Genomic DNA, 12,332 nt, shown 5'->3' on the forward strand with positions numbered 1-12,332 from the left:
TATGGGCTTTTAAAGTCCGGCCCGGCTTTTACAAAGCCCTTCTTAAAACGGGCCGGATAAGGGCTTAAAATGGGAGTCAAGCGCATTGAACACCCCTAGACATACCCATATCAAAAGATATAAAGAGGCTACAACCAGTGAGACTCTCGATTTATTACTAGAATTTATTTAAGAAATGAGGGGATTAGTTATTCACTTACTGAGGATCAAGATAACCAAGAGTCCCCACAACTCTGGACTGTAGATTTGAAACGTATTCAGCTGGAAAGATTTTTGAAAACCCGAAATCAGACACCTTTGCTCTTAAATCTTTGTTTAGCAGTATGTTGGCAGGCTTCACATCTCTGTGAACTATAGGAGGGCTGCAACCATTGTGCAAGTAATCTAGTCCTGAAATGTAAAATTGCACACAAAATAAACCTTTCTTGAGAAAACTAAACTATTAGCATTACGGGTTTAGGGAGTCAGATATATGCAACCGTACCTTGAGCTGTGTCGATTGCTATCTTAACTCTTATTCTCCAGCTTAATTTATCTGAATCTTCTGCTCACCAACATACACCAACAACATCAACAACAAGCCATTACCATAATGTCAAGTGGCTCCCACTTTAATGGGATTTCGGGATCAGATATATGCAATCTTACCCTTGTAATAACAAAGAGATTGTTTCTGATACTGGCGGATATGAACACCAAAATAAATTTAAACTGATTGAACTTAAAGGAAAATAGTTTTGGTCCAATGCATTTCTATTGAGGTCAGGGGAGAATCTAGGCCCCGGCCTGAGCCTACCTAGGACATGTCACATGAGTCATTTGATTAGAAGTCTATTAATATTAAATTTTGTGATACATAACATTGAAATATAACAGTTGAATTAGTTCAGTATACATGCAAAAATGAGAGTTCAGTCCATCTCATGTAAGTATCCTGGATTCGCCCTAGATAAAGGTGATAATCTAGAGATGTTCATTTGATTCATCGGGTTGATTTCAGGTTAGATGTTTTGGGTTGGTTCAAAATCGGGTTTTATGTCCACATTGGTTTTTTACATCATTTTAAAATAATTTTGAAGTCAAGTTGGATTCGGTTACTAGGTCGGATAAATATCGTATCTGTTTTAAGAACCTCTAGGTGATACACTTAAGAATATAAAAGCACATCCACAAGATCTCACCAGTTAGAAGAGCTTTCAAGTCTCCCATGGCCATGTACTCATAAACAAGAGCTAAGTTTGTTCCTTCTTCACAATATCCAACCAAAGAAACCAAGTTCTTGTGAGAAATTCTTCCAAGAACTTCTATCTGTAACAACACCAAAATTCTTGTTTTAGCTTCTATTCATTATCATTATACACCTATATTGATCATTTGGTCACTAAAACTACAAACCTCAGTGCTAAATTGCTTAGGGGCCTCGTTTTTCGAGAACAACTTGACTGCAACTTCTCTTCTTCTATATGGTAAAGTCCCATGATAGACAACTGCAAAGCCACCTTCTCCTAGTTTGTGCTGGAATCCAATTGTCATGTCCTCTATCTCAGCATAGGTGAACTGTGCTAGCCCACGCGGTTTCCCTTTCTCGCTTGGTTCTGCATAATCTTCGCCTATTGATTGATCTGTATCGAGAAAAGTGTAGCTATTAAGAGGAAGCGGATGATAGTCGTATTAAACGAAGATTGAGAATGGAGACTAACCATATTCATCTGACTCGTTGATGAAAAAATCTTGTTTCTCTTTTCCATTTGGTGATGGGGGATGTGGATCTCCTAATCAAAGAAGGAAAAACTAAGTATGAGTATACACATATTATGTTTCAAAACAAGAGTGCATATGTAGGAAAACTATAGGCCGAAATTTGATCCATGTGAACATCATATCTTTTGTTGCGGTATTAACTCAACTGAAAGCTTAAGCTGATGGTTGAATCCCCAGCACGCCTCCATATACAAGCTTGTTGGGCTAGATTCTAGAAGTTTGGATGCACGAGAATCCCTCTTATTCATGATTCATGAAGTTAGATATTCCACTTGGAAGAAGGCGTTCGAGAATTTTGAACGTGTGGCATAGGCTTTTGGTATAACGACTCAACCAAGAGGTTAAGCTAATAGCTGATACCCCAAGATTCATCGAGTTAGTGCACAGTTATCTTTTCCGACCCTTTTAACTTTCAACCTTTTACGAAAATATCGCACCAGTTTCTATAATTTCTCACACACATTTTCCCTCTCTTTTAATATCATTCACATAATCTAAATGTCAACATTCATTAATATTTGTATCATTTCTTTCGGTTGTAAATTCATGAGGACAGAAGGAGTATTTGAGAAAAGTAAGCAATTGTTTGTATTGTGAGTATACCTTTTGAAGAACGGCACTTCCAAAACCAAAAGCCAACAAGTGATCCAACCACAACAATAGATAACAGGGGAATCAAGACCTTGTAGTGTACTGTCAAGAAAACAAAAGGGTCACATTCAACACATTCTATTACCCTAATTCCATTAACCGACTCCTAACTAATCGAGATTTAAAGGGTCAGACGTACGCAATCTTACCTTGTTAATAATAACAAAGAGCAATAGACCCTTTCATAGCAAACATCATCCAACTTTACGTACTTTACATAGTTAAGAAGTGCACATAATCTAATAAATCATTTAACAGAGTCCAAAATTATCGGAAACTAAAGAATTATATATTTTCAGCCCCATCAAAATAAGGGACCGAAGACAAGAAAAGGGTGTAAAAGAAAATTCTTTACCTGGTAAGGAGGGTGCAGGTGAGGGAGGAGTAGGAGGAGGTAATCCATAAATATCAAACCCAATGAAACAAGTTGGAAGAAATTCTATACAGTTGGACCAAAGATTGATTGATATAAGAGCTCCATTGAGGCACGTCTGGCAAGACCTGCCACTAAGGATCGGTGCACACTGAGCCACCCCTCGTAAGCTCTGATAAGATGAGAGCTTGACACGTGATGTAGCAAAACCCCTTGGTTTAAGGCTAGCATTATTTGCAGCTTGATCGATGAGGTTTCTCATCGACGCGTCATATATGGACCGATACTCATCTAGATAGTCGGCCAGAATTGGGGTGTAGTTAAAAAAAGGGTACTTTACTTCAAGATCCTGAGTATCGAAAGAGAAGATGGTACGGTTGGCATAACGCAAGGTGCATTCCTTATACCAAACGATACCTTGTTTAAGCAGCTTGCAGACGTCTAGTACTTTTACGGCCGCTGTCTGCACACAGTCATGACAAACTGCGAGAGAAACATCGCCCTTGCAGTAGTACATAGCGTAGACTTGATCAACGCCTTCTCCCATGGTGTAGGTCGAGTAGGCTGCACGAGAGGCATTGGCAACCAGATGGATGAAAAGGGTAGCATTCAGATTGTCTTGAAAAGTCGAACCTGCACTGTAAGGAAAGCCGTTCACTGGGCAATTATAGCCCACATAGTACGGAGCAGCATCCCCTCGCAGTATCTGTAATGCTAGCAGTATCAGGCTCAGGATCACCTTCATCTGTAAGAACAAGCTCTTGATTCACAAATTCTAGCAAATAAACTTCTAAGTCAGACCATTTTATGTAATCGCGTATACTATTTTGACCATATATTCGAGAATTATGGGTTGGCCTAATAATTAAAAGATTACGGGTTTATTTCTCACCACTTAAAGGTTGTCCATCGAAGATTTTCCTTACCCCGGAATATTAAAAAAAAACGTATGCCCATGCAGGTTAAGCCGTCCAATGAGTTTGCTGGTTGACATAGGACTAGTCTATAGTGTAATGACTTGTTATTCAGTTAGTCCCATAATCTTAATAGGCTGTAATTACATAGTCATTACATGAATAACATGAGTGATTAAGTATTTAGATTAGTAGGAATGGAATCTTCTTATACTTAATGCTTGCAATTCCTTATCATTTTGATTTAGTCAGAAGAGAACAGCTCAGGATTACTTCTTTAATTAGCATTAGTTTATTTTAATTGAATTGTTATTGTCAACACAGCTATCAGGTATTATCTAAGTATTAAGTAAACTTCAAGAATGTCTTTAGTTGAAATAGCACATGTAATAACATTCCATTATACCAGTGCCATTAAGTGGCTCCCACCTAGGCTAGGTTTTGGGAGGATCGGATGTAGGCAATCTTACCCTGGTTAATGATGAAACTAACAAAGAGGTTATTTCTGATTGACCTTAGTTCTGTCTAATTGAGTCTTTGTACATGCATTCACAACTAAATGATCATCTGAATCGGGGTGAATTTAGGTACGGGCCTACATTAGCTATAACCTTGGTCATATGATTAAAACCAAATTAATTTTATATTGTGTAACTTATAACGGGAAAGAATAGTAATCGAGTTGGTTCACACGCATGCAGTTATGCAGAGGTAAGTGTTCCGCCCATTCAATACCGGTTTTATGAATTTGCCCTTGATTTGAATATGGATGGGCTAGTGAACCATACTTAACCAGCTGAACCGAAAAATATTGTTTGCGTAGGAGGGGCCATTGGCCGTTGTTAGTGAGATATGGGAGTGTAGCAAAGAGCAATATGAACAACAACACAACACCAAATATATGAGCTTCTTTGATATCCTTACTTGACCATCAAAAAATTTGTATTTTCTATGTGTAATTCAACACATACAAAAGATACAAATTTTTTGTAAAATTTTAACATTTGTATGACTGCTTAATATACAATATATAGAACTATGGTGATTGATTATTGTTATGTAAGGCTCGTACTCGACAAAGTAAGAGTGTTCGAATGAATCGAGCAAGACAACAAAGTTAGAACTTTAACTTTAGAACTCCTCCCTGTTTGATCGAGCCCTCCGCTCGACCAAGCCAAATGACTCGACCTGGTTAAACAGGGTGCTCAACCTAACGAGCTAGCTCGACCCAATCGAGCGAGCTAAAGGAACGATTTTTGGATAGTTTTAGCTGTTTTGCAAAGTAATGGCTATGGGATCGACTAAGCCACTTCACTCAACCCATTCAAACGGACATATGAACGCGTTCTTTCATGTAAAATTGTATTTGCTTAGTGATGGTGTGCATGAAGCATTCTAAACAAAGTATTATTTAGAAAAAAGATGTTTCCAAACATCTCAAAAAATGTGAAAACAAACATCTCAATAAATACGTTAAATCTCAATTACATGTGGCATTTGTATATGCTCAAAAACACTTACATGATCACAAGCAACACACAAATCTCAAAAAAACTCAATCCATTCTCCAACCTTTGCTCGATCCGCTGAATATACACTCAATTGTTGATTATTTTTAAATAAACCTACCTATTTGGTATAATTGCTGAAAATAAACTCAACTATTGTTTATTCTTAAAACCTTGATCACATAGAAGCTTTAAAGACGTTTATAAACAAAAGGTGAGTTTATTTAAGCAAACATATCTATTAGGTGGGTTTATTTTTCAACGAATCAAGCAAAAGTTGGTTTATTATTGACAATTTCTCCTTTATAAAATTACCTAATTTTTCCTTTCTTAGTGATTGGGGAGTAGATAACAAGGATAAGAAACTCTTCTCCTTAAGGCATCACAATTGGTTCCTAAATAAATAATATACAATATGATCACCAATAGTGCAGCTCCTATGGCTCCAGCAAACAAGATCCATAAAGTGTCATAGTCTAATAGATTGGAATCAACATTAGCTGTATCAGGTTCATCTTCACATGAATCAAGACTCCCAATTGTCCTATCTTGAATGCTTGATAATTGATCATCATCCATCAATTTCAAAATCCCATTTGAAATTGGTTGTACCAAGTTTGAACCTTTTTGGAATGCCTGAAGTTCAAAATCATCATTAATAAGTGTAAATGTAATGAGCTACCATGTACAAGTCTATAATGTCGAGTGATCAGCTCAACCAAAAGATTAAGTTTGTATGATTATCATGCCCCTTCACACGAAGGTTATTTGGGATTTGAAGTGAGGATACAATATAGAAACTTTACATGCCTTGCGCTAAATATTCTACTTAAAAGGAGGGGATGGATGAAATTTGAACCCGAAAGCTTTCGTCACATTGGAAGCTGACACCATGTTAAATGACCAACACACCCAATAGATTAAGTTCATAGTTGGAGTCTCAAGTTATGTTATGTACACAATTATAGCCCTTCAGATGAGAACATTCGAGTTTGTGGCCAAAGTCTCAGGTTATGTTTTATACGGTGCTTAATAGCTAGCTTGTTGCTTCGTCAAAAAACTAAAAAAAAAAAGTGTTTGGTGAATGGCTTTTAACTTATAATCTGAAATGAAAAGATGCTCTAATTGGGTTTTTTAATAGACTTATGGGTTGTTGACTCCACTACCTATTTTACCAAATATCTCCCAAAACATTCTTATACATCTAGTATAAAACAACTAAAAACAACCAACACTTTCAGCTCTTCAAACAAGCCAACAACCATTAGTTATTTTGTCAAACATCCCATACTCTATCATACCCGTCAATATGTTCTCTGCCCTACACAGTTTGCTATGTTTATATCAAAAATCTCTCAAATCAAAAACCATAATATAGCAAAATGAACGGAACAGTTGAATAAATAATAAAGCAAAAGAGAAGGAGTAATACATACAAAGCCAAAACCTTCAGCATGAAGATCAAAGGAAGGAACAAGAGCATAGCCCTTATTGCAATTCTTAGATAGGAAAACCTTAAGATAAGGTGTTTCATCAATAATAGCAGCAACACCTCCTGGTTCGTTTCCCTTAGCCAATATATCAATCATTTGTTGTTCAGTATCATAAATTATTATTTGATCTTCTGAAAAACCTCTCTTAACTAGCAAACGAGGAACAAATGATCCTTTTTGATTCCCTACTTTTGCTCTTTTTCTTATGAGCTCATCTAGTGTTCTTATTGCGGTTCTTTGTCTTTGTGCTGTTAATAATGTAGTAAAACTTGCTGCATAACAGGATGTTAAGAATAATAGTACTAGAAATAGGATTACAATTACTAGCCTTGTGTGGATTATTGCTCTCAATGTTTCCCCTACATACACAAACAAAATAAAACAACAAATAAGAGTAAATTTCACAACTTATAATGTCGATTTTGAAGGGTGATCAGAGTTGTGATGGTTAAGGGACTATGATTGATGCGACTCTAGACATATAACTATTCTTATGATTGAAAATAGCATGCAGGTTTCTGATACAATGTCGAGAAACCAACACAACCAAAAACTTAAGTTGACAGTTAAAGCTTGTTATATAAGAAATATGAATGATGGATAAGGGATTAAGGGACTATGAAGGATGCGACTGTAGACATATAACTATTCTTATGATCGAAAATAGCATGCATGTTTCTCATTGATTTGCGTTAGTTTTTGATACCATGTTAAGATACCAACTCAACCAAAAGCTTAAACGGGCAATTAAAACCAACTATATACTATACATAGGTCTATGATTGATGGATAAAGGACTATCATTGATGCGACTCTAGACATATAACTATTCTTATGATCGAAGATAGCATGCATGTTTCTCGTTGATTCACGTTGGTTTCTGATGCCATGTCTAGGAACCAACTCAACCAAATGCTTAAGTTGAAGATTAAAGCCAACTATACACTATATGAAGGACTATGATAGATGGGTAAGGATACTATGATTGATGCGACTCTAGACATATAACTATTCTTATGATGGAAAATAGCATGCATGTTTCTCATGATTCACGTTGGTTTCTAATACCACGTCTATGATCCAACTCAACCAAAAGTTTAAGCCGATGATTATAACCATCTATAAACTATATGAAAGACTATGATAGATGGGTAAGGGACTATGATTGATGTGATTCTAGACATATAATTATTCTTATGATCAAAAATAGCATGCATGTTCCTCATTTTAGTCACATTAGTTTCTGATACCATGTTAAGAAACCAATTAAACCAAAAGTTTAAAACCAGCGGTTATAGCATGTTATATACTATATGAAGGAAGATAAGCATGGACTTACTTCGCCAATAGTCATCGACGTTTGCACGTTGTCCTGGTCCTTGTGTGCCAGAACTCATAGGTGCCTGCTGTGACTGTCTATTTTTATCATTTCTGAATTCCACAAACCAAAAGATAAGTGCACTAACAAAGCAAAATACAAGTGCAGCAGACACCAAACCCTTGACTAAAGGAATCAATTTGATTCCAGTCTTTTTGGTGGACTCTTTTTTTGTTGAAATCATCATTGTTATTCCTGTGTCTGAATAAGGCAGTGTGAAATCAACCCATTGTGACCTATCATATCTTATTGTAGTATCCCCTACTGCTCCATCATATTCCTACAAATTTTGTATATTTCACTTGCATAAATTAATCATCATCATATTCAGTATATCTCGCTCATAGAAGACTATGATCAAAATCTGGGAAGTAAAAAAGGCGACAATCCATACCCATAAAAGAGGATGCAGCCAAAGAGTTCTCAATACTTGGATAAATTAAACAATATAACTAAAAAAGTTTGTTAATTTATATTGTCTTTCTCCATTTAAATTTGCTACACGATATTCTAAAAAATTCACTTCGATACTTTTATGTAGCAAATTCAAAGTGATAGATAAGTAGCATATAGATGTTAAAGAATTATTATTTCTCGTTAAAAATACGTTTGTATCCCACTCAACGATATAAACAGTTTTCGTTAAAACGTTTTTTCTAAACCAAACACCGGGGCCGAATGCATTTATAATCATAATGAAGTAAAGGAACCTTATTAGAGACTGCTTGAAGCATAGCATCAAAGCTTCCATTGAAGCTTCCATCTGACTTGGCAAAAGGGTAAAGATCATACTCAATGGGGTCACTTATGCCTCTATTAACAACAGCCTTGAAGACTTCTATTGAGAAACCTCCAATTATTTGTTCCCCAGTGAAGTTATCCTTGGTGATGCTCACAAATTCTTTGAAAGTACTCACTGGAACTGCTATTTTCAATCTCTTATTCCCTGTACTTGCTGGAGTGACAGATTCAGAAAAAAAAATAAAAAAAATAAAAAAATATAAAGTTGTAAGAGCACAAATAACTATAGAAAAGATCTAATATAAAAATATACATGTAAAATTATCGCAAAATATTATACAATAATGCCTTCACATGTTGGCATCAGAGGGCACTTGGATCCACCAGACCGCTGCTGACTTGCTGCAGTGGTGGATCCAGAAAAAAACAACCAATTAATTAGTAAATACGAAAAAGAAAACATCAATGCAAAAATATACATACAAAATTATCATAAAAATATGGTTACACTCAATGCCCTCATATTCTCATGCAGGAGAGCACTTGGGTCCGTTAGACCACCACTAACTTGTTGCCCTCGCTTTATTTAAATCCAATAAAAAAGTAATTGACTAGTAAATACAAAAAAAATATACTCGAATACAAAAATATGTACAAAATTATCATAAAAATATATAATAAAAAATTAACTTTATTTGAACCCAGTGTCCTCGCTTGCAAGCTAGAGGGCACCTGGGTTTGAACTTACTTGGTGGAGAAGTTGGTGATGACGCTGTTTGGTTTGCAGGTGGTGATGCCTCATCTGTACTTGTTTGATTTGAAGGTGGTGGTGCCCGGCCCGTAGACTGACCCATTGCCATGAATACATTTCCAATAATTAGGATGAGTATTAAGATGTTGACTTTATTAGCTGAGAAAACTCTCATCATTCTAACCATATGGAGTAGTATTTTGCTATGGTATTATAGTATGATACTTATGCTGGGTACACTTTAAACTCTCATCATTTTAACTAGTCATATGTGCATATATAAATCTTTAATTTTTTAATTATATATTGTTCAGATTAAGACTTTGACATTATTTTTATTATATTTGATACAATATGTAATATATTATGCTCCTTCAACCATAAAATAAGTTTTTGATTATACCTATATTTTAAACCTGATTAAATATTATATCAAGCAACCAACTCACGTAAATACATAGTTAAAATTCTTCGAATATGTTATATACTCTATCAATATTAACATTAAACACCCATAAAATGTGATTAAGAGACTCACTTAACATTAAAGGCTAGAGCAACATGTGAAAGACTTTTCTTTGACAATCGAGCAAGTTGCATTGTAAGTTGAAACTCAGTACTACAAAAAGGAGATCTTCGTCAAAACGAAGCATACTACATAAGAAAATAATTGTAATGTTCAAAATAAATTCCACGATTTGATATAATCTGATCTTGTAATCGGATTCGATTTAACCCGACTTTAAAAATAAATTTACAGTTACGTAAAAATCAATATAGACGCAAAATTCGATTTTAAACCGACCTGAATCACTTGACCCGAAATCAACCCAATAATCTGATTGAACACCTCTTAATGATACAATATGATCAATCCTCTTCCCATGACCTGGAAAATAGTTATTCTGATTTCATTGACTTTGTTTTGATCTGACCATGTAACTAAAATATATATTAGTCATGTATTATACTAAATTAATTTAAAATACTAAGTTAGTTATCCAACCATATATATAGGAGTTTATAAATTATAATAGTCAGTTTTCTAAGTTGGCTTCATTAATCTTATCAAAATAATTTTTATTAATCCTATAATTGCGTTCACGTTATCATCATTCAACCCCTCTACACTTAACAAGGATAGCACACTTAGTCTTACCCAAACATATTTAAACAAAATTAGATATAATAATTTTACATAAAATATGATATAATAATGTATACAAAATCTTCATTTGACAAGAAAGAACAAAGAGTATTAAATTTTATTTGTATAAAATAAGAAACAGACATCCATAAGCATGACAGAATGAAAGTGGGATATTAACAGAAAACTGATACTTGTATTCCAAGATGTTGGTGGTAGTACACATATCATAAAGTTGTCATGTATTCAGAGATGTTTATTTGGATTATCAGATTGATTTTCGGTCAGGTATTTTGGATCGGTTTAAATTGATTTTGTGTGCCCATTGATTTTCACAAATTCTAAATTCATTTTGAAGTCAAATTCAATTACAAGGTCGCATAGGAAAATATCATCTTTCGGGCTGTATCATTCCCATTACAAAATCATTGCATCGTTACTCCAACTTTCCTTTAATAACATGATGCAAAATAATAACATTCTAGAAATTTGAAATATACAAAATCTTCATTGTATCGTTATTAAAGCAGTTGCAGATTTGGCGTCCGTTGATCCTAAAGAGTGCGGCATCTACGTCGGGATCTAGAGACGGATGGACTGATGAACAGTTAGTAGTGATGGAAGAGAAGGCTCATTCTATCACTTACTAAGTCTTGATGATCATATCATCACGGAGGTTGCTGATCAGGAGACGGCCGCAGAATTATGGTTAAAATTGGAGTCACGGTACATGACGAAATCTTTAACCAACAAATTGCTACTGAAACAGCGGTTGTTTAGCCTCAGGATGCAGTCAGGTACGCCATTAAGGGATCATCTAGAAAATCTTAATTCTATTTTACTAGATTTGCGTAATTTAGAAGTTAAGATAGATGATGAGGATGCAGCGTTAATATTGCTTGTTTCTCTACCGAATAGTTATGAGAATTTTGTGGAGTCTTTTGTGGTTGGCAAAGACTTGTTGACCCTAGAAGAAGTGAAGGCAGCACTTTATACTAGGGAGTTGCGTCAAAAGGCGACTGGTGATAATGAGAATTATGGCAGTGGGTTAGTTGTTAGGTCGGGTAGAAATTCTAGAAAGAATAAGGGGTCTAACAATAGTAACGGTGCTAGGTCGGATACTTGTAATAGTAGAGATGGGTCTAGCAACACTAAGACCATAATATGTTATCACTGTCATGAACCAGGACATTTTAGGTCTAAATGTCCAGAATTAAAGAATAAATCTCATGCCACAGTAATCGAAAGTAAACAGAACAAGAGCTATGATTCGGAGGAAGATTTAGCATTGATTAGTTGTGTTGAGTCTAGTGATTTGGTTGATAGCTGGATTCTTGATTCTGGTAGTTCGTTCCATATGAGTCCTCGTCGGGATTGGTTTGATAATTATGAGTCTTGTTTTGGGGCTTCAGTTATGATTGCTAACGGTACCCCATGTGAAGTAGTAGGTATTGGTTCCATGAGACTTCGGACTAGTGATGGGAGAAGGGTTACTTTGACTAAGGTGAGGCATGTTCCTGCATTGGAGAAGAACTTGATATCGCTTGGGACCTTAGATGATTTGGGGCTCAAGGGTCAGTTTAGCAATGGGAAAGTGAGTTTCTTTAAGGGTTCG

General features: G+C 35.4%; 2 protein-coding genes across 2 annotated transcripts; both read right to left on the minus strand.

The window, feature by feature from the left end:
* Positions 1–196: 196 nt before the first annotated feature.
* On the minus strand, positions 197–4,100 carry LOC130821794 (cysteine-rich receptor-like protein kinase 8). Its single transcript, XM_057687573.1, has 8 exons — positions 4,084–4,100; positions 2,768–3,543; positions 2,365–2,454; positions 1,701–1,772; positions 1,396–1,622; positions 1,182–1,308; positions 485–544; positions 197–390 (listed from the first exon to the last, which is right to left on the minus strand). The coding sequence occupies exons 1-8, from the start codon at positions 4,098–4,100 to the stop codon at positions 197–199; spliced, it is 1,563 nt and encodes a 520-aa protein (XP_057543556.1).
* A 1,435-nt stretch (positions 4,101–5,535) lies between these two features.
* On the minus strand, positions 5,536–9,679 carry LOC130821795 (glutamate receptor 2.1-like). The gene is made up of 6 exons (XM_057687574.1): positions 9,568–9,679; positions 9,168–9,221; positions 8,789–9,033; positions 8,040–8,358; positions 6,644–7,059; positions 5,536–5,843 (listed from the first exon to the last, which is right to left on the minus strand). Exons 1-6 carry the CDS (start codon positions 9,677–9,679, stop codon positions 5,538–5,540), a joined length of 1,452 nt encoding a protein of 483 aa, XP_057543557.1. The 3' UTR covers positions 5,536–5,537.
* Between the last annotated feature and the right edge of the window lie 2,653 nt (positions 9,680–12,332).

The sequence above is a fragment of the Amaranthus tricolor genome, chromosome 8 (genome assembly GCF_026212465.1).
Source record: "Amaranthus tricolor cultivar Red isolate AtriRed21 chromosome 8, ASM2621246v1, whole genome shotgun sequence".
Lineage (NCBI taxonomy): Eukaryota > Viridiplantae > Streptophyta > Magnoliopsida > Caryophyllales > Amaranthaceae > Amaranthus > Amaranthus tricolor.

What these genes read in the sequence shown, in the direction of transcription:
- LOC130821794 (XM_057687573.1), bottom strand. An exon ending in GAAGTGCCGTTCTTCAAAAG is followed by an intron (nt 1,773 to 2,364) that starts GTATACTCACAA and finishes TTCTTTGATTAG; the next exon opens with GAGATCCACATCCCCCATCA. An exon ending in AGCAATCGACACAGCTCAAG is followed by an intron (nt 391 to 484) that starts GTACGGTTGCAT and finishes TTTACATTTCAG; the next exon opens with GACTAGATTACTTGCACAAT.
- LOC130821795 (XM_057687574.1), bottom strand. Translation starts at nt 9,679, where the DNA reads ATGGCAATGGGTCAGTCTACGGGCCGGGCACCACCACCTTCAAATCAA. An exon ending in TCTGATGCCAACATGTGAAG is followed by an intron (nt 9,034 to 9,167) that starts GCATTATTGTAT and finishes CTGTCACTCCAG; the next exon opens with CAAGTACAGGGAATAAGAGA. An exon ending in TTCAAGCAGTCTCTAATAAG is followed by an intron (nt 8,359 to 8,788) that starts GTTCCTTTACTT and finishes CAAAATTTGTAG; the next exon opens with GAATATGATGGAGCAGTAGG.